The 23,110-nt window shown below is 35.9% G+C and overlaps 1 protein-coding gene and 1 long non-coding RNA gene across 5 annotated transcripts in view; one reads left to right on the top strand and one right to left on the bottom strand.

Annotated features, from left to right (window-relative positions):
* The window catches only part of LOC103106632 (uncharacterized), a 212,385-nt gene that overhangs the window by 110,860 nt on the left and 78,415 nt on the right, over positions 1 to 23,110 (top strand). The window contains exon 3 of the long non-coding RNA XR_008914074.1: positions 16,108 to 16,178. This is a non-coding gene — a long non-coding RNA (uncharacterized LOC103106632). The remainder of the gene's footprint in view (positions 1 to 16,107; positions 16,179 to 23,110) is intronic.
* Positions 20,996 to 23,110, bottom strand: part of PTH2R (parathyroid hormone 2 receptor) — a 153,563-nt gene continuing 151,448 nt past the window's right edge. For 2 of the 4 annotated variants that reach the window (XM_007501826.3, XM_001369519.4), the window contains one exon: positions 20,996 to 22,271. In XM_007501826.3, coding sequence (XP_007501888.1) covers positions 21,876 to 22,271 — 396 coding nt within the window. In that variant the 3' untranslated portion in view covers positions 20,996 to 21,875. Of the gene's footprint in view, positions 22,658 to 23,110 lie in introns of all 4 variants that reach the window. The other 2 variants (XM_056807773.1, XM_007501827.3) reach the window with 2 other exon arrangements.

Below are 23,110 nucleotides of genomic sequence, written 5' to 3'. Positions count from 1 at the left end.
TAAGTATTTCAGTTCTTTGATGTTATTTGTTTGAAGTCATTTGATGTTATTTAATGAGGTTTAAAGCTTGTCTTGTTTTTATGTTTTCTAATCTTGTGGACTTGGTTACACTTTATTGTCACATATATTCTTTATTTATATATATATATGCATATATATGAGTGTACACATCACACACATACACATTTAATTTTCTTCCCCTGGTGGTTTTCTGAGAGGAACTATTCTACCATTTCACAGGTCACATTAATCAATAGTTTTTAAAACTTAGTAATTAATTTGTGATATAGAGTGAGAGATAAATTCTTGATACAGACTGAGTATATTCTTGAAAAATGGAAGATAATTTAACACATCACTGCAGCAGTCCTGGATATCCCTGTATTTGACATATGATGACTAGTATATTTTATCTTCACTTTGTTGAAACTAACAGGTATTGTTAGCTTGATGGAGATACAAAAGATCTAACTTAATATGTCATTAGCCTATTAGTATCCTTCCCACCCATTCCAAAGTAACTTCATTTGCCAACTATACAGGAGGAATACTACTACGTGGGTAGTATTTGCAATTATTTCCTTTTTTCATGCAATTTTCATATATATATATATATATTTATCTCACCAAATGATCCTTGATTTCTCAAATTATGGCATTGTGTAAAAAGATAAGAAACTGATCAGCTTTCATTAAATTCTGTGTCATCTTGAAGCATCATATTTTATGCCCATCTCACCTTTTTAAGATAGGATTTCATTTTGTATAGTTTCCTAATGAATAGATACATATATGCAGATATATATGTATATATATAGATGTCTACATGTATATTCATATATTTAAATACTTAATTTACACCTCTATTCATTTCATTTCACTCTTGTTCGTTTTTCAGTTTTATTAGTAATTTTCTTCTTTTGCCAATATTAAACACAACATTCTAGATGAGGCTTCCTTATTATCCAATATAATAGTATTATGTAATATTCTTTTCTAAGAGGATCAGATCTCCTTTTAAAGTTTTATAGAAATTCAGAAGCTTATACCATTTACCAAAGAACTGACAATTACAATTGAATGAATCAATGGGAGTTATGGATGAGTAAATGACTGAATGAATAGAAATATCTGTTTTTCTGGAGTATTTATATTTATGTATACTATTTGATAATGTTTATCTGTCTCTGGGATGAACACTATAAAACTCAGAGTATAATTTTATAATTTAGTTCTTTTTTTTCCCTTTCTTTCCTTACCTTTCTCAGTTCTCTGAACCAAAAATGGAAAAAGGAAAAACCCTGTGTATAGTATTAAAAGGACAGCTGGTTGACACAATAGATAAGAGTATTGGGCCAGGAGATAGAGTGATATCTTCCTGAGTTCAAATCTGGTCTCAAACACATAATTGTATGGGTAAATCACTTAACCCTATTTGCCTCAGTTTCTTCATTTGTAAAATGAATTGGAGAAGGAAATGGGAAACCACTCAAGTAACTTTGGCAAGAAAACCAAAATGGGATCATGATGAGTCAGAAGTGACTCAAAATGACTCAACAGCAAAAATACCAGAAAAAAAGAAGTTGGTTAGTTTGCTTGGTTTATCTTTTTGGAACTTAGGTTCTTAGGAGCTGAACATCATGCCTATTTCCCCACATAAACCATTCTATAATGCACCTTACATTTTTATGATGAAGTTCATAGGTTCTATTATCATATCTGAATGCATGACATCAATTTGATTCCACTGGGAATGGAGAACAGAAAAGCTTTCCCTCATTTGCCATAATATCCAGCAAGCTTCTACTTGTTATTAGACTTATCATCATTCTATTTTATTCCATGGATGCACCTCATAATTTTCTGTGTGAATTATGCATCCCTGCTTAGCTGTAGGCACCATCAATGCCTTTATAGTGTTTGTTCCTCATTCTTATTGGATTCATTGGTCTCTAACTCACCATTAAATAATTACTAGATGCAACACTATATTGAGGCTCCTTACCCCCCCACCCACCCAAAAAAAAGAAAGAAAGGATAAAAAAGACTAGATGCCTTGACTCTTTCCCCTCATTGAAAAGCTTATGCATGAGGAGACACTGGAGCTGAGGCTAGTGCCACAGAAGCATAGAATTCTCATTTATTTTCTCTGGTTCCAATTCTATGCATCACTGACATTAAATTCCTCCTCTGTTCTGTTTCATCATTTGGATTTTAAGCAGTGCTTCGATACATGTATCAGCCATCCCTGGGAGCTAGGAGTTTTAAATATGACCCCATAGTTACATTTTATAATGTGAGTATGCATGTAAGTTGTATCTTTAAATATATCGGTAATATTACAGGGGACCCAGTATATGCAGGCAATGAATATAAAATTTCACTATTTCATAGCTACTGGGATTGCATACCATGACAATTGCTTCTTTACTGGTTGTCCCTCACTAAATCATAGGATCATAAAGATACATGTATACACACGTGTATATAGATAGGTAGATGTAGATCTGAAGATGCCCTGGAAATATCCTTTTCACTTAAGAGGATAGAGAAGTACAGCTGATGTCTAAACAGTTGTTACCCAGCTAGTTTGAGGCAGAGTAATCAGGTCTGTTGACTCTGCATCCAGAACTCTTTACAGTATCCACCCACCCACCCACCCACCCATCCATCCATCCATCCATCCATCCATCCATCTAATTCCAAGCCAATCTAACTTGTGTACCAAAGCCTAGCTCCAGTTCTATCTCCCCATAAATCCTTTACTAATTACTTTGACCTTTTCCCTCCATAAATCTTTGTCTTTTCTGAACCATCCTTCCCCAAATGCATACTGGTTTTGCAGTAGGCTGCACAATTCTTGATCATACATTTTAAATTGTACTCAAGTTTTGTTATGTATTATTTTGTTTCTCCAACTAGGCTATTAACTCTTTGAAGGTAGGAGTTATGTCTTATATTTTTATGTGTCCCCCAAAGTCCTTGGCATTATTCCCAAACACATTATAGGTCCCTAAGGCACTTTTTATTTACTATTGATTAAATACTGAGATTTGCACCATTGCATTTATTTTGTGACCCAGATAGCTTGATTGAGAGGCAACAAGGAATAGTGGGAATAGAGTTAGTCTCAGTTAAGAAAACTTGGATTTAGAATCTACCTCTGATGGCTGGGCAGGTGGCTTAGCCTCTCACTGCACCCAGACTTCTCTCTAAGACTATAAAACGTGGCCTGCACTCTATTCCTCACACTTAGCACCCCATCTTCTATCTCCATGCTTTTGTTCTGGGTGCCCTCCTTTCCTCCTCATCAACCTTCTCTTCCTTTAAGACATAGCAAAGCACCACCTGCTATATGAAGTCTTTCCTCATCTGTACCAACTATTCTACTCCATACCCTCCATCCTAAACTACTTTTAATTTAACTACTGTGTATTTGTTTGCATTTATTTTCTTTAAATTTGTCATGCATATTCTTATTATGTAATTATCTTGGTAGAATATAAGCTCATGGTGAACAGGTGTTATTTCATTCTTGGTATTGGTATCACTAGTATATAGCAGTGTCTGACACATAGTAGGGGTTTGATAAATGCTTGTTGATTAATACATTGAAGAATAGGGATCTATACTGGCAGAAAGAGTTCCTAGATAATCCATATGCCAGTGAAGTAACCAGTCTTATAAACACAATTAATGAACTTTACATGTAACAGGAACTCTGTATTCTTAACCACCTGAAGCTTAACTTTCAGCTTCAGAGGCTTTTAACTTTCCATATGGACAAAGAGTTCTTTTTCTGACCTTTGCTTATTCTTCTTTGTCTACAGTTGGACCAAATGAAAGAGATGATTCCTGTTCCTTAATGCTCAACTAAATTTAAGGGTTCTCTGCCTACACAGACAGTAATTATAGGAAGAACTCTCAAAAAAAAAAAAGCAAAAAGAAAAGAAAAAAACCACTTAAGAATCAAGTTTTGACTAGAAACCACATTGGAGTCTTATACATATTAAGCATAATTACAATGTTTATTAAAAATAGTACTGATGATTGAAAGTATTGTAGGGACTGATAGGAACCTAGCAAATGCAAAGCAGAAGACTTAGAACTGAAAGGTGCCGTGGAGACTATTTAATGCAAGCCCCTCATTTTACTGATGAGAAAACTGAGGCACAGAGAGGACAGATGATGTGCCCATGGTCTCTAATAGATGTTTTGGCTCCAAATCAATAGTTCTTTTTCCTATTAATTATAAGTGTCTCAGTTTCTGCAAGCTAGAATAAATCTTTCCAGGAAGTAGCCTGTCTGGGTCTTAATAGGCCACACTTGCCCTCTGATATATGTTGTCTGATAGACTTTGTTCTCCTGAGATTAGATCTTGCAACTGAAGGAGAAAATGACCTTATTTTTCTTTTCTATAATTTTCAATATATTTTCCATCTTTCTTGCTCTGTTTCTAATATTTAAAAAGCCATTGAGCTCACTCACCTACATTGTATTCCTTGTTTGATCAATAACATAGTAGCTACTACTTGCTAGTATTCATCTCAGAAAGATATTTTTTTATTTAAGTATTCCCCAAAAGCATGAACCCTTTTATTTTTTCTTCTATATTCTATTTATAGTTTTCCAATATCAGCATATCTTCTCAAGAGGCCTCGTTTTCCTATGCCAGTGAATCTCCACTTTTTTGATTCAATGACTCCTGGAAATACTCCAGTTAGTAGCCATAATAGGGATAAAATAATGTGCTGTGGCTCATCCAAGAATTGTTAAGAGCTTTCTGGGCTTGCTGATGGCAGGGCATAGATAGGTGTGGAGGGAATCATAAGTGCTGACATGATTGGCTATTTTGCTCAGATACTGAGACATTATGGTACCTGGCAATAAACACTGCGGATGACAGCACCTAGCTCCCTGCTTCAACCACCTAATAATGCTCCTTACCCAGGAATCAGTCTGACTTTGTTAAGTCCAGAAGATTCTAGGAAACAGGGAGCTTGTAGTCTTAATATTCTGGCTTGATAGGAATTTGCTTCACAACCTAGGGAAGCTTGGGAATGGCTGACCAGTTGATCAGCTTCCCCACCTCTGAAACATATTTGAGCTCCTTGAGGGCAAGAACAATATTTTGGCATTTCTTTTGGTACCAGTACTTAGCAGAGTGCCTGGCATATGGTAAGTGCTTAGTAGAGAAATGTTTGGTGATGGAGAAGAGTGTCCTATAAAGACCAACTATGTCCTACTGTAGGCCCATGATCTCCTCTACCTTGGTCAGTTTCCACTAGAATCCTCCTCTGATACTTCATGGTAGCTTAGGGGTGTGCTTAGTTCTTCAAAAAATAAGCTTGAGCAACAAAGAACTGATCACTTCCAACAAGATGTAAAGAGGCCTGATAGAGACAGTTACATCCATCATTTGGGGACTAGCTGAACCAACTTCAGAGAGGCACACCACCAGGTTAGCTTTAATAAGATGAATTTTTTCGTCCATGGAAACTAATTTAATAGTCTACTAAAATATAGAGAACTTGTAATCTGCATAGGTGCAGGGTATGAACATGCCAGTGAAATGACAAATCCTTGAAGTGTTGAAGTAATTGGTTTTCTATCATCACATTTAGCAGTCATGCTCTAAATATTTTTATAGTAATTTAAAAAAAACCTGATTATTCAAGGTTTCAAAAACTTATTGTTATAATTAAAAAGCATACTTTGAACTTTATACACATGGATTCTAATTACAGTGCCTGATTACTTCCATCTCAAATTTGAAGGACAAGAACTGCTGGATTTAGAGTTTAAATCCTGACTTTGTTAGTCAAAAAGAATTCAAGTGCCTACTAGATGCCAGGCACTGTGCTAAGCACTGGGAATGTGTAGAAAGGCAAAAACAAGTTCCTGCTTTCAAGCAGCTCTCAATCTAATAAGGTAGATGCCATGGAAACAACTGTGCAAATTATACATATCCATATACAAATATATGTATAAATGTAAGTATATATATATATGTATATATATATATATATGGCAGAAAAGGATAATAAATAGAGGAGAGAATGCTGGAGTGAGAGAAACCCTAATGTAAACAGCACAAAAAGATTAGAGGTCTTGAATTTGGAAGGAAGGAAAGTCTGTCAGCTTGGTGGGGTAGGTAGGTTGAAAGTCAGCTCCAAAGGGGCTGAAAGAGAATTTGATGCCAATACCATGGGAGACCATCAGGAAGAGGAGAAATATGATAATTGGGAAGAGAAACTGGAAAACAGAGCTTATTTCTAGCTAGCCCCTGAGATAATTGGAGGTCCCTGCACCTCCATGATTATACCTTCACAAAATCGAATCAGTTTTTTCCTCTTTTTTCCTTCTAGCTCTCTCAGAATCTTTCTTGAATTTATTTATGACCTGCATGACCTTGGACAAGTCATTTAACCTTCAATGGCCTCAGTTTTCTCATTAAAAAAGAGGGGATTGAATTAGTCCAAGGGTTCTTATTCTGAGATCCATTAATTTTTTTATATTTTGATAACAGTATTAAAAATTTTTTTTTAAAACCCTTACCTTCCATCTTGGAATCAATACTGTGTATTGGTTCCAAGGCAGAAGAGTGATAAAGGCTAAGCAATAGGGGTCACGTGACTTGTCCAGGGTCACACAGCTGGGAAGTGTCTGAGTTCAGATTTGAACCCAGGACCTCCTATCTCTAGGCCTGGCTCTTAATCCACTGAGTTACCCAGCTGCCCCCTGATAATAGTATTTTAAGGGAATTGATTTCTCTGTAATCTGTTGTGTTTCATTTTATGCATTTCAAAAACATGCCAAGAAGGGGTTCATAGACTTTACCAGACTACAACAAAGGCACCAAAACAGGTTAAGAATCCCAAAACTAGATGATCTCTAAGATTCCTCTAGCTCTAAATCTAGGATCCTACGAAATACACACATAATGGCCATCCTTCGTGCCTCCTGCCCTGACTTCCACTGCATTTATAAAGCCAAAGCAATATGTGATTTAAAAGGGGCCTAGATGATGAACTTGAAGATTCAGATGAAGGGAAATATCTTGCTATGAAACAACAGGCATTCCTTTACTTCTGTGGCTTAGACAGTATTGAGACTCAGGTTGTTTATTGCCTTGGGGGGGGGGGAGAAGTTTCCTCTCAGACTCACAATTGTTTAAGGAGGTAGAGATACTGCTAGAAGAGTGCACGGGAGAAACAAGCTAGGGATTGGAGACCGAAAAGTAACCAGGATAAGAGCAGAAACTGCTTTTTGAGACAGAGTCCAATTGGGGAGGGGTCAGCAGAAGCACCCTAAATTCCTGGGTATCCCCAACATTCCCTAGACCGAACTTACCAGAATATCTTGCTGTGCCAGTTTTTTGGAGCTATCTAGGTTGGAGTGCTTAGAGAGGCAATGACCTCCGAGGTCTGACTTGCAGAGAATCACACAGCATGAGGGAGATGCCCTGGGGTGCAATAATATCACTTCATTCTCAATATTCTGATTAAAGTTTTAGACAATCCCTTTGTAACTGAGTCAATGAGGTTCATAATTAGGGACTTGAGCAAGAGAGTAATTAAGGAAGAGTAGAATGTGATGTGATTGGGTAAAACATACCTAGGAGAAAGAATCTGTGTCAACACACAAAAGAGGCAATTTCAGAAGTTTTCGTGGATCCTTAGGGAGCCGTGGAGGCTAGGCTGATAGCCCAGAATACCTTCTGGTGTTTGATGATGCTTATGATAAGTGACCTGAGTGCTTAATTAACTATACTTATCCTGGTTCTCTCACTGCATAGTGTGGATATATGTGTGTAATATTTAATCCCTACTAAGAATTTATATGACAGGTAGCAGCTGGGTAGCTCAATGGATTGTGAGCCAGACCCAGAGATAGGAGTTCAAATCTGGCCTCAGATACTTCCTAGCTGTGTGACCCTGGGCAAGTCACTTAACCCTCATTGCCTATCCCTTACCACTCTTCTGCCTTAAAACCAATACATAGTATTGATTCTAAGATGGAAGGTAAGGGTTTTTTAAAAAAAGAATTCATATAATAGACACAAAACATTAAGACTATGAACTTGAGGGCAGAGGCTGTCTTTGCCTTTCTTTGCATCACATGCTTAGCATAGTGCCTGGCACATAATAAATGCTTAATACTTGTAGTAAGTATTGTATTACTATACTTTATATATATGTATATATATATATATGCTATATTATATTACTATCATATTACTATATATAGTAGCAAGTACTTAATATTTATTGCCTAACATAAAAAGGACATAAAAACATATAAAAGTAAACTTCTAGTGCTTGTATTATGCAGAGCCCTTAAAGGCAAATACTTGCACTGCCTCTTCTATGAATATGTAAGGGAAGGAGGACACAATTTACTATTAAGTGACTGGAGGAAGAGAAGTTGGTCACCTGGATAAAGGACATAGTCCAAAAAGAACTGAAGGAAACAAGGGGTTTGCCTATATATATATACATATATATATATAGTAGACTGTCAGGTAATGTTGGGGTAGGATTAGGGCTCTGGAGATGAGTACAAATATGAGTCATGTGTTTTGGGTACTGAGAAATCGTGGAGCTGTGGGAACCAATGGATTTGAAGAAATAGATGGAAATATAATTCTCTTTGGTGCCTTTTAGAAGCTTTAGCTTTCTTTAAGGCTCAATTCAGGTGCCATGTGAAAGCTTTTTTTTTTTAAACAGCCAATGTTCTCTCCCTCCTTCAATTCTCTTGCACTGACATCACTTTAAATGTTGTGGAATGTAAGTTCCTTGAGGGTAGGGAATATTTTTTATTTCCTGCTTGTAATTAAGATACTAAACAGTGTCTTGTGTAAAGCAAGACTTAAATTCTTGTTGAATAAGTGAATAGAGCACATGGCCATAGGAAAATGATTTAGACAATGATAATAGCAGAAGAAAAGTTATCATTTGCAATATTTCTGAGGATTTAAATTCAAAATTTTCCCTCTAAAATTAATTTCCAAATAGATGCAGCGATTTTGATTAATGTAGGCTGAAGTCAATCTTATGGTCTTATGTACAAGGATCATACTTCATTTGATAAACATTATGAATTTTCTATTATTATTAGGGCTCTTGTTATTCAGAGGGGATGACAAAAGGCTTATTCACTGGCCTGTTCCAAGAACTAAAATGGAAGTCCATGACATTAGGAGATAACTGTGGGAGTAGACTTCAAAAAGTACACATGTTGGAGTAGGATTTCAGCCAACGGGACTTCCCAGGGTGGCAAACCTAAGCTATTTCCTCCACTCAGATTTCTAAATATTTTCTTGCCTTTGTCAGTTTTTCTCTGCCTGTTCATCTGTTTTGGTTTGGTTCTTTGCCCATTATATCACACACCTGAAAATGCCAGCTGGGATAACCTGACAATGTTCATGCTCAAAGAGATGGCAGTTTCTTAATGAAGGAGATAAAAAATAAAAAGTGTATTCTGTTAACACTGATCTAGAACTTGGTAAACATAAAAGGTGAAAGTCTAAGGAATGTAGTTGCATGACATTTAGAGGAACACTTTGGCTGTACAACATAAAGATCAGCTGATGAATGAACTAAACAAAATCATAGGACCATGTATACAATAAGGACTTATATTTGCTGTGATAGTAGTAATGATGCAAATTCTATTTTCATACCCATTTAAGTTCTATTCAGAAACCTCACTCTTGGTCATGTGCTTCTCTTCAGAGATCAACCTCTGTTTGGCTGGACCCAATCCACATGAAACCAAAAGATGATGCCCCAAGCTACAGAGGCCAAAAGGACCTTTACATTGTAAAACTAATAGGCAGTGGATTGATTATTGCTTTATAACCTGATTTTCATACTCTGCTTGCAGAGTTCACAAAGTATTGTGGAAAGGAAATAAGACTGACAGTTTGTGGGGGAATGGGGCCAACTGGGAGTGGCAGTTGGGTCTGGTGACTAGCTCTTCCTTCCTGCCGGCTGGGGACTGGCTTCTGGGTGTCGGAGGAGAGAGGAGCTTGTTCAGCCCAGTCTGGAGTGGCATGCTCTTCTTGGTTCAGCCCAAAGACACAGGCTTTTGAAATGTATGCAGGCCCAACTTCTCTGAAACCTCCAATTGCCTTCTTTTTCCCAAATTCTTAACAAAATAGGTTGGAAAACCCAGCTGGCTCTGCCAAAAACTATAATATTTATTGGGAAAGGAAATAGGATTGGGAAAAAGGGAGATAAAAGGAGGTTTGTATGGGTATGGAGTAGTTGAGGGGAGAGAGGGAACACTGCTTGGTGAGGCAAGGGAGGGAGATGCCCCCTGCTGGAGGAAACAGCAGGGGTCCAATAAGGACAGTTTGTCTTTGAATGACTGAAACTGAAGTTCAGCTCCCTCTATGATCAGTAAAGATAGTCCACTTATCTGACTGCGTATTCAAATAATATAATGTTTAATAACTAGTTGGGATTGGAGTTTTTCTCAGTTTCAGACCTGAGGCCAGGCCCCAGAGGCTGGCGGAGAGCTTGTCCCACTCCTGTCTACTCTCGTTGTTCTAATTCAGAATCTTAGCAGTAGACAGAAAGCAAACAAGAGCAATTCTAACCTTTAGAAGCCTTGTCTTTGGGCTGAACCAAGAAGAGCATGCCACTCCAGACTGGGCTGAACAAGCTCCTCTCTCCCACACCCGGAAGCCAGTCCCCAGCCTGCAGGAAGGAAGAGCTAGTCACCAGACCCAAGTGCCATCCCAGTTGGCCCCATCCCCCACAAACTGTCAGTCTTATTTCCTTTCCACAGTATCCTCAGTTTATATAAGTGAAGTGAAACTCATAAGTGAACTTCTCTTCAGGGCCAGGTGCAAGGAGGCTATGGAGACTCTTGCTATATAAAAATAAATTATTTATTAAAATATAAGGATAAAAAAGGATTTTAAGGGATTCTAACTCCACCCAAATAAAACTCCCTGGTTCTACAAGGAACTGCTTCTCCTATGTACACAGGCTACATTGATCCTTCCTGATCTGACTAACCCAAATTTTCCCTATTCTAAATAAACTAACACTATTATCCTTATCATTCTTAACTTTGCCTCCAAGGGGGCAGCTGGGTAGCTCAGTGGATTGAGAACCAGGCCTAGAGATGGGAGGTCCTAGGTTCAAATCTGGCCTCAGCCATTTCCCAGCTGTGTGACCCTGAGCAAGTCACTTAACCCCCATTGCCTAGTCATTACCACTCTTCTGCCTTGGAGCCAATACACAGTATTGACTCCAAGATGGAAGGTAAGGGATTAAAAAAAAAATTTGCCTCCAAGTTATAAAAATAGCAAAGGTTAGCTGGTTGAGTCTCAACAAGAATCAAGTTAGGGCTCTGAGCCTTAGCTGACTCAGAGTCCAAACCAACAACCAGGTCTTCTTTGGTCTTCTCAGAGTTAAAATAATCTATAAAAACAGTAATTGATAGTCAATAATGTTTCTCTAGTTGGAAAAAGAAAACATTAAACTCTTTTGGGTCTTTCCCTTCTTTCCTCCTATCAGAGAGAGAGAGACAGAGACAGAGAGAGAGAGACAGACAGACAGACACGCATAATGATGTTACTTCCTTCAAGCCCTCAGAGAGTCTCTGAGTGACTCTGCCAACTGCCTGAGACCAACCTCCACACAGAAAATCTTGAAACTGACACTGACTCAGCTCTGTTTGAAACTCCAATTCTTTCTCAAGCCAGCTTTTCTACTTCCTATCTCTAAACTAATGTAACAAGACCCAATTTCTAATATCATCCTTATAATATATAGGGAAGGAATTAATTTGCTTTTATGACAGTCCCCCAATCACTGCCTGTCTCTTAAGTGCATCTGCCTCCTTTTGTGCAGTTAAATAATAAGATTTAAGGAAAAAACAACTCATTAATAGCATATTCTATCTCCTCAAACAGAGCAGATATCACTCTCATTTCAATTACAAGTTAATCTATTTTTTTAAACCCTTACCAATACTATGTGTTGGTTCTAAGGCAGAAGAGTGGTAACATTTAGGCATCGGGAATTAAGAGACTTGTCCATGGTCACAAAAACAGGAAGTACCAAAGGTCAAATTTGAACTCTGGACCTCCTGTGTCTAGACCTGGCTTTCAATTCACCGAGGCACATAGCTGCCTTGTACTATTTTTTTTTAATGGGTGATTTTATTAGTATGGAATTTATTAACATAGAGAACATCTGATAAGGGCCTTTCTTCCTCAATGTACCTTCAATGTAACTTATAGCCTTAGAGATTTAGTTGCCTGAGACATTGAGAGGTTATAAGGATTGTGCAAGGTCAAAAAGCCAGTATATGGCAGAGCCAGGACTGGAACCCAAGTCTTTCTGATTCGCAGGGCAACACTCTATCCCCTATGTTCACCTGCCTTTTCATTCACTATGAAAAAATCTGATTCCATCCTTCTTTATTAAATAAGAGCCTGCCTTAAGTCATTTTTAATTGACTTCCTTTTGGCAGCTCCCAGGAGGAGAGAGGGTCACCTGCAATTATTAAAGCACTGTATCTGACCCAGACTTAATTCATCTTATGAATTCAGACTTCTTCACAGACTAGAACAGTATGTTGTTTGTCCATAGTTACTGGATAGTTATAGGAAACATTTCAAACAAGAACATTTAAACAAATGCTTGTATGTAAGCAAGGGAAAATGATTTAGAATGATTTCATCCATATCTGACAACAGATACTGCCCAATCTTATACAAAAATTATTAAAAATAATACATAGTTTCACAATGATGAAAGAAAAACAAGGAAATAACCACCAAATTAGCAAGACTTTTTTGTGCTTATGTGCAATATATAGCAATGTAATATGTTATATGTATATAGAATATAATTATACATATTTATATAGGTGTCCCTTCCACATTGCAACTTTCCTCATTGTGGGTTTTTTTTTTAACCCTTACCTTCCATCTTAGAATTAATACTGTATATTGGCTCCAAGGCAGAAGAGTGGTAAGGGCTAGGCAATGGGGGTCAAGTGACTTACCCAGGGTCACATAGCTGGGAAGGGTCTGAGATTTGAACCAGATTTGAACCTAGGACCTCCTGTCTCTAGGCCTGGCTCTCAATCCACTGAGCTACTCAGCTGCCTCCTCTCATTGTGGTTTGATATATCTCAAGTTGCCATAATCAATTAGATGGGAATTTGGGGGAGTTTTTCAGAAGCTGTAGATGACATGGGAAGACTAGCAGATAACCCAGAAAAAGCTTCAAAACTCAGAAATGTGTTTAATGTTATATTATAGCAACATAGATTTTAATACCATAAATATATACACTTTAGTTAAACTAAGGAAAAAGTTAAAATGTATGAAAAGAAATGTAAAAGCTATCAGATGATACACTAAAAAATTAAAGGTGTCTTAAAAAGTTTAATAGCTCATAAATATATGAAAGGTACTATAAATACCCCATAAGAGTAAAAGGAAAAAAATCAGATTTCTCTATTATGAAAAGAAGACCCAAAATTCTATATAGATTTTTCAGCTAGCAGGGGCATCTTGTCCTCAACTTCTGTGATGTGGAAGGGATACCCATTTGTACATATGTTTCTAAACATATGTGTGTATATGTCTACATATCTAACATGTATGCATATGCATATATATGCATGTATACATATGCATAATATGCATATGTAGAATCTAAATACTATTATATGTATTCTATATATGTATATTCACTATATTTATATATATAAATTCTCTAATACAGAGTATAGAATCTATATACATATATAGTATATTATAGATAAATACATACATATTACTAGGACATAGTATATAAATATTATTGATGTACATGCAGTATACATACAATGAAATACATACATTTTGTTTCTCCAAGTATATGTGCTATGTGTACATACATACATGTACACACATATAGCCTGCAATATGTATATGCACAATATGGGATATAAAAATTGAATAGGCATGCCAAAAATGGGAAGAGAGGTACTTTCACAGAAAGTGAGTTTTTTCTTTGCCTATCTCTATTGGAAATTGATCAGAACATTTGTTATTGCTGTTGTAGGGGCAGCTAGGTGGTACAATGGATAGAATGCCAGGTCTAGAGTCAGGAAGACATCTTTTTGAGTTCAAATCTGGTCTCAGATACTTACTATGTGACCATGGACAAGTCACTTAACCCTGTTTGCCTCAGTTTCTTCTTCTGCAAAACAAGCTGGAGAAGGAAATGACAAACCACTCTAGTATCCTTGCCAAGAAAACCTCAAATGGGCTCATGAAAAGTTGGACATGAAATGACTGAACAACAACAACTGCCTTATTGACAATTATTTACAAAAGAATTTCATTGGCTAAGTGATGGGTCTTTTTATTTTCAAATGAACTTCATATTCATCTTGCCATACTATATTGAAGTTTATGTGGTGTGGCTCTCATTATTGATTCTTTCCTTGGGCTTCTGTTGGTCATGGTGGAAATTAGAAAATGATGCAGACACTCTTAATAGTATAATTAAAATGAAAAGTACTCCCTCTAAATATTTATATAGTTATGCATATATACATATATCTTTCTATCTATATTGAAGGGCCATCTGTTAAACATTTACCAGAACCCAGTTCCATCTGGGCTTTAGGGGGGCATAATTGTCCATATAGCATCTACTATGTGCCAGGTACTATGTAAGTACTTTACAAATGTTATTTTATTTGATCATCACAAATATCCAGTAGACAAATTATACCTTTCATTTGGGGAAGATTCATATGAGGTTAAGAGATGTCCTATGACTTGTCCTCTGCCACACAAATTATAAATGAGAAAGCATACATAAATCAGTATATACAAAATAAATGCAGAGTAGTTAGTTATTAGTGGGATTAATACTAAGGAAGAGTTAAAGGGCTCTCAGGCAAAATGATTTTTAAAGGCTAATAAACTACCTGAAGAGGTCATTCGAATATAAACCAAATTGCTCTAGAGTAGTGCTGTCCATCTCAAAGTGAAAAGGGGTCCACTAAACCCCATATGAGGATTCCCTGCTGTCCCCATATTGATTTAGAAAATCACATTAATCTTATTTATGTTGTATTTTCACTTATGTTGTTAAATATTTCCTAGTTACATTTTGATTTGGTTCAGCAGTTCTCAGGAAGTATTATAGGCTGTAGGGGAGAGTATTTGATATTTATTCCAGAGTATAAATCATTTTAGGTGAAAACTATGTTATATACACATGCATATTTACATTTTCTGGAAGGTGAAACATAGATGAAGTCTGGTCTAGTATCCAAATTAATTTTGACATTGATATCTTACTGTCAATTATTAAAATAGATTTCCTAGCTCTAAAAGTCAAATAATGCTTCCTGGTGTCAGGATATCAATTCTCCAAGTATCTATAATTTCATTGGTATAGTTATTCTATGGATGTAGATCATAATTCTCTCTTATGTACTAGATGATGTCTTCCAGAACTATTGTACTAGAAAAATTCATTATCCTTTGGCCGATCTGGTGATGAGACTTTATTTTCTTAGTGAAGGTTATTCTAGGAAAAGACAATCCACCAGCTCTATAAATGAAGCTACCTTTCAACTTAACAGAAAATATAACTCTTGTGTTCCATTGATTTAGCCAATGAGGCAACAGAACAGGATTTCAGTGAAGGGAAATCGGCCCATTCCAAAGAATAATTCAGTTACTCTGTCTGAAAATCAATGCTTTGCAAATTCTGGTGGCAGTATTCAGTCTCTAGCAGTCATATTTCCACCATGATACCAGGAATGCATTAGATTGGGTTGGGAGCTTTTATATCTTAGGCTGTTACCACTCTTTGGTAGTTATAGAGTGCCATTGGTAGATAATTATTTGTTCTGTGGGTAAAGTATTAGGAGGAAAAAACAGGAAAAAAACAAAATACTTGGCTTCATAGGAAAAATTCATATACATTTTCATCTAAAAGGTAGGCTGTAAAAAGTCTATAAGACTGTTGATCTAAATACTTAATTATAAATTAATAATGAGACAAATTCTATGTATTCCGGACTCTTCACCATCCTTAAAACATCTATTGTTTTGTATATTTTCAGCAATGGAGAAGCAAGGTAGCCTTTGATTTAAATGCAGAGCTATATAAAGTTATCTTCAAATGTCGTAGTGGGTAAGTAATCCTAGGTTCATTAAAAGATAAGCTCTTTCAGTGACGTTATTACCAAAATATTAGGGCAAATGGGGAAAAAACCTGGTTAGGCAATGTGACAATAAGATTTGAAATGTTTTATCTATGTTACTAGAGATGACAGGCAAAAGAAAGAGGAGGCAAAGTTATTGCAAAAAGTCATCACAAGAAAATAATGGGTTTGTCCATTTAATTCTTGAGAAAACCTCCAACTCCCAATTTTCAGTTTTTCAGTGCAATGGTAACTTAATGATGTAGTAATAATGTGTGTGTCTATGTGTGTAACAGCAACTTATATAGCCTATGGACTTTAGTAGGGTATTAAGGAAGAATGTAGAATGGTTTATCACATGATATTACATCACCTTACATGAAGATGTTAGTAGCTGCTATATAAGACTTTGATATGAAGCAAAAATATTGTCATTTCCCAACAAAAATAAAAATCAGAATATATACAGATAAAACGTTTTAAGCTATTTGTTATTTCCGCTTTAAATGTTAAACAATTCTAATCATAAAGGGGGACAAAATTAGAAATTTAGAGAATTAAAAAATATGGGAAATTAGTGGGGGAAATGGCTTCATCTTTTTTTTAACAATTTCTTTTTAATATAGATTTTATTGATGTCTTTTTTATTTTGATATTTCTCCCAGTATCGCCTCCTTTCCCTTCCAAGAGAGATATTACATTTAAGAAAGAATATTTTTAAAGTGAAAAAAAGAGAAAGGAAAAAAAGTCATCCAGATGATCATTACATAAAAAGGTCTGAAAATATATGCAGTATTCTACATCTATGAACCTCCCACCTTTGCCCAGTGGGAGAACCTTCTTTGAGGTTGTACATATCCTTTATAATTCTTCAGTGTTCGTTTTTGATTGTTTTGATATTGTTTTCAAAATTTTTCTTTGTACTTCACTTTGTACCTATGTAATTCTTTTAATTAATTTCTTTATTCACCATGGTCATTTCTTATAACAGAATAAGTGCTCCATTCCATTCTTTTAATTTGCCACAGTTTGCTTAGACATTCTCCAACCAATGGGCAATTGCTTTGTTGGCATTTCTCCTGACCATAAAAAGGGCTGCTATATCAATTTTTTTTGTCTATGAGGACTTCCTTCTTATCAATGATCTCTTTGGAGTATAATGCTTAATAGTAGAATCTATGAATCAGAATATGGGAATTTTTGTAACCTCAATTGTATAATTCCAAATTGTTTTTTAACCAACAATAATGTACTAGCGCGCTTCTCTACAACTTTTCCAACATTGTCTATTTCTATCTTTTCAAATCTTTGCAAATTTACTGGGGATAAGGCAAAACTTCAGGGTTATTCTGAGTTGTAATTACCTTATTATTAGTGTTTTGGAGCATTCCTTAATATCTTTGTCAATAGTTTGCATTCTTTTGAGAACCATTCATATCCTTTCACCATTTATTTTTTGGGAATGATTATTATCCATCCATCCATTCGTCCATCCATCCATCTGTCTATCTGTCTGTCTGTCTGTCTATCTATCTCTATCCATCTATTTATAGATCTATTAGTTATCCATATATCCTGGAAAACAAATTATTTTGAGAGAAATGTATTACAAAGATTTTTTTCCCTTGATGTGTCTCATTTTTTTTTCTGCCTGGGAATGAGAACTGGGTATTGGAAAAATCTTGTTAGGGATGGTGTTGACTTGTTTCATTCTTCCTATCCTTGTTTCTGCCTTTTGTGATTCTTCTCATTTTTCCTAGATTTATGTTACCCCATTATCCAACCAAGGTTTTTACTGTAATTCTTTACTTCATCTAGTTCTCCAGATCTTTCCTTACTGTCTCCACTATCAAAACATACCTCTCTGCTTCTATTGACCAATCAACAAAGGCACCAATATGTCATTATTATTTCCATTAGATTTAGTAGTAGAAAGAATTTTAGTTATTGTGTAGACCAGTGGTGTCAAACTCATTAGAGGAATAATGCTTGTGAGTAGTATATTGATTAAGTAAACCACAAATTGGCTTCCATGGACAGGAACCTGTAGGTATTTTACTGCCACACATGTGTGTTTTCTACATGTCATTATTTGGTGTACCATCTTTCCATAGACTCGGTATTTGGGGAAAATTTATGCAAGGTTTTGGGAGAATGTTTTATAGAAATTATTTGAGCAATGCCACTTTAATCAATACCTTTTGCTAGAAGCTCATTAAAGTCATACTGACTAAAATGAATGGGAAGCATATTGGTAGGAACTTTTGAGTCACAATCCTAGAAACGTGGCTTCTCAGGATTACCCTGGATCCTTTATAGAATAGTAGTTGCCTTCAAGGGACTTCACTAGTTCAAGAATTAACCCTAGAGACTATCTTACAAAAATAAGAAAATACCTCTTACATCCCTTATTTAACCTGTGTACACGCTACTTTGAGAAAGTGAACATTTTCTTCTGAAGTATATTGCTAGAATACAGTAATTATTAGGAAGAATAGAGAGGTACAAGTCACTCCCAGTTTGGACTACCTCTGCATGCCATGCCATGCCATGCATATGCATATGCAAACTGAAATGTTGAGAACAACAGGGAAAACTGACTTTCCATAGAAGTAACTAAGCAAACCACTGATACAGGATTTAGCAATGTATGGTTATTAGAATTCTCCACATGTCAGAACTACATACAGATTTCCAAGGGAAGTCCTACACAAATAGAATACTATTTGGAATAGCATCCCTAAGAAGAAATTATACATCACTGATTACTTGTGGATGTGCAATTTGTTTTGAGAGGTTTAGGGAATCCAATACTCTCAGGCAAATGCCATGCAACAACAGTTCATGGACATCAGAGCCTATGGAGCAAACATCACTACTGCTTGCCAAGCTCTGTTGGTCCTATATTATTCCCAAAGTAAAGAATAATTAGGGACTCAAATATAAGAGCTTTAATGAAAGCAGTCTGGTCAAAATCAGTTTACTATTCTTGTTGGCAGTAGGTAATGGGAAATTGTACTATTAGTGATGCCAGTCTTTTGACTGATGCAAAAAAGCAGTATTCAAATGGAATATTCATGTAAACAAACTTATAAAGGAAACATTCAAAGCTGGTCTGCTTTGATTGACTTTTAGTAGTCATTCTGGGTCACTAGCATTTAGCATCTGTCATATTTCCCAAAGGCTGATAGTCTGTTGCTTTGAAAAGAAACATTTCAGAAACATCCTAGTTTCAAAAATTGGAATTGGAGACTTGAAATGTTACTATAAAACAGTACAGTGTGTCTTCTTATTTCCCTTCAAGGCTATTTGAGTTCAAATCTGCTCATTAGAGAATTACAGACAATTTCTTAGGACACTTATTCCAAGTTCAAATTAAATATAACTACTCCCTGAAAAATACTTGTACTAAGGACTTTATAAAGGACTTTTAAGCAAATATGACAGGACACCAATTCCTAAGAATATTTGGAAAGAATTCTTAGGATTAAGCTATAACAATAAACTATTACATATTGGCTAATAGAGTTGACATTTTTCATCTTTTTGCTAAAACTTATAAAGAGGTGGAATTTATTGACATTTCTACATAAAGTCCATAGTTTAATGGAAACATCATAAAACTTTATTTTTTCATTTCATTTCATCTTTTTAAAAAAATAATATTTTATTTTCCCCAAATTACATGAAAAAAACTTTTTCATCTCTTCTAAGAAAATTAGGCAAGCTGGTTTGTAGGCATTTCAGAGTAGTTGAAATGTTGGAAGAATTCTGAAGTAAAGTTAAAATAACCTTGGCATCTAGATTGGTTCATTACTCACCAGTTGGATATCATAAATAACTGTGGATTTAGAATCAAATTTGGGATCTATATGTATTTGATCAATGGGACCCATATAGTTATAATCTGAAAAAGTAAAAGTTGAATTTAAAAATAAAATAACAAAAAACTATATTTTACAGTGCTTTTGTTTTGTAAAACATTTTTTTCTACTGTTTTATTCATCCTAGAATATTTATGATAAAGGCAGGTTACCCCATTTCATAGATAGATAAACTGAAACAGTGGGGACAGTTGAGTGAATCAATTAGGCTAGATACCTAGTTACTAATGAAGCTGAACTAGAATCCTGATCATCTGATATCTCACAGCATCTGGCTAAAACAAGGGTCTATTGTGTGTGGGTGACAGCATATTAGTGACCAATGCTATCTGGAACATAATCAGAGAAATGTGGAAATGGTACTATATATTATGGCTTTCTAGTCTTCACATGTATTTATTGACAACTTATTACAGTGATATCAATCTTGTTATTTAGCTTAAACATCTTTATTTTACTTTTGCTATGCTGATATTTCTTGAGCAGCTCTTGCCATGTATCTGGAACACATTAAGTAATTAATAAAGGCTGTTGACCCATTGCTTTCCAATTGTTTTCAAGTTTTTCAATATAAGATACATTCAGATGGGGAGTATATTTTCTGTTTTTTGTTTTTATTTTCTTTGTGACCATCATTCAGCCTAAAGCCTCAGGCCTGAAGTTCATGAATATCAGTTGACTTTGTGGGGTGCATGCAGGAATTACAGTCTGGGTGGACTTTTGTTAGGTCCAAATAATATCAATCTCTAAATATTGTATTTTAGTCATGGCTTAAAGTGAAAGACAGCTAAACAGGAGAAAGCCCTCTGAGATTAAAGATAAATAAAAGCACCTTCAAGAGAATTTAATGCCTAAGAATCCCAAGAAGGAAAAATGGAAGAAGCAGTGGGACTTCAAATAAGTTAAAGAAGAGGACACAAAAGGAGAGAGAAATGAGCTTTTAATTTCTCCACATGACATTTAACAATATTCAGTAACAGAGCAGGTTCAGGAAAAGCCACTGAAGCAGTACAACCGAGTACAAAGACAAATGATCATTTCTAGTGTCAGCTTCCAAAACTTTCCATGGACTGCGAGAGCCCTATCCAATGTCATGGTTTGGAGTGGAGCACAAAAAAGTGGGCTCTTGCTGGCTTGCAGAAGAATCATGCAGTAAGAAGTTATATTCTGCACAAACTTTGAAACAGTTTTCCTTTATTCCTAGAAAGAAAGTTTACCATCATTTTTTTTGCTTCCCCAAAGCTCAGCAAATTCATTTGCTCATTTACTCTTCATCTTCTTAGATCTTTGATCTTTAAAAATATTTTTCTATCCTCTTATAGCTCAGATGTTGTATAGCTTAGATGAGGACAATGGTAAAAGCTTAATAAAGGGATTGAGAGAAGACACAAAAATTTTAAGGGGCAAAAATGTGCTCTGGGCAGATTCCATCTGGTCTGCACTCTCTTAGTTTTAGACTGAGCTTGAAAATCATCTATTTTAGGTGATCTTTTCCTGGCAGGGACTAAATCAATCCAATGACAGCTTTTCACATCACAGTCATAGAAATCTACACACATGTTAAGTACATCCTACATTCTTACAGACTGAAGAGAATTTAATGTCAAAATGATTATTTTACTCATAATTTTCACTTCGTGCCCTCATGTTAAATCCAGTTCAAAATAGTGAGTAACTCTTTGGATTAATATTTTTCCATCAAACTGTCAGCAAATTTGATTCAAGGGGAAATTGCTATAATTTCCCCTCTCAAAGTAAAATCAAGTAATATCATTAATACCAGACAGATGTCAAGCATGTAGTTCAGACGGCATCTTCAGTTTCACCTTTGTTTCCCTCAGGATCTATGATAGTTGCACCTGGCTTCAAACACTCCTTCAGTGATATAGCATCCACTTGCTTCTCTTCATTTTCATTAGGTTCCTCATGGATCCATTGATGAAGACAGTCCTGTTCTGAGTTGCTCCTGACATAGCCTGGTAAATTCACATGGCTATCAGGCGGTTTGCTGACATTCCTAGAAACTTTGCCAGAGATCAGCACCAGGCGGGCACTTGCCACCATCTGAGACTGGCTGCTGGTACTATGAGTCATGTTGGTGAGGACAGAGCCGTATCTATAGTTGCCACATGGAGTTGTCCTTTTCCAGTCAACAGCCAGATTCCATCTGGTCCATGTCTTCTTGATTTCAGCTTGGACCTGAAGCAAAATAATTTTTATTATATTTTTAAAAATCATAAATAAAAAATTATAAACTCATTTTAAGAGTATTTGACCACTTGAAGTTCTTTGCCAAAAGTTGGTATAAAGTCAAGTAGAAATTGCTTATTGGTAGAGAAAGGCAAACACCTGAAATAATATGAACTCAGTGCCCACTATGAGTAGAAGCTATGGGGGTAGTCTTTAGCTAGAATTACGAAAAATACTTCCCTCAGAATACAGCAGAAGGGAAAAAAGGGAGAAAGAAGGAATGTGTTAAAAATAGCAATCAATGAGAAATTGATTTCATTGGGTTCGAACTTATCCTCAGATTTCTGATTTTGTTTCATCATGGTTGTTCTCCAGGCAAGGACTGATGTGGCATTCTAGAAGAGGGAAACAGGGTACACCCCATTCTTAAAGTGCTCATGAAAACCAATAACATTTGAAATAACATTTGCCATGCCCTTTCCTCCCTCCAGGTTCAAAATGACAAATGAGACAGCAAACTCACACATATATGCAGACACATATCTCAAAGGTATAAAACAAAAGCTCCTCCATAGATAGTCAGTGAGATGCCATTCAAGACAGCACAAACTAGTCCATTTCTAAACCTTGACTGTGTCCAGAATAAACTGCTAATGAACATCAGTGGGAACCATAGTCAGGCTTTTTTTACATCATTATTTTTCTGGGGCTTACATCGGATTTGTAATTGGCAAGGGGAGAGAGTCTGTAGCTTACCACAACCTAGATCATCAGTAATGGAACTGCCATACAACACTTAGGTCATAATTTGCCACCAGCTTTTGTTGCTTTCTAAGCAACTCTTAAAC

The sequence above is a fragment of the Monodelphis domestica genome, chromosome 8 (assembly GCF_027887165.1).
Source record: "Monodelphis domestica isolate mMonDom1 chromosome 8, mMonDom1.pri, whole genome shotgun sequence".
In the NCBI taxonomy this organism is placed as follows: Eukaryota; Metazoa; Chordata; class Mammalia; order Didelphimorphia; family Didelphidae; genus Monodelphis; species Monodelphis domestica.
Note: the sequence above shows the minus strand (reverse complement) of the source record. Positions and strands in the feature narration are given on the sequence as shown.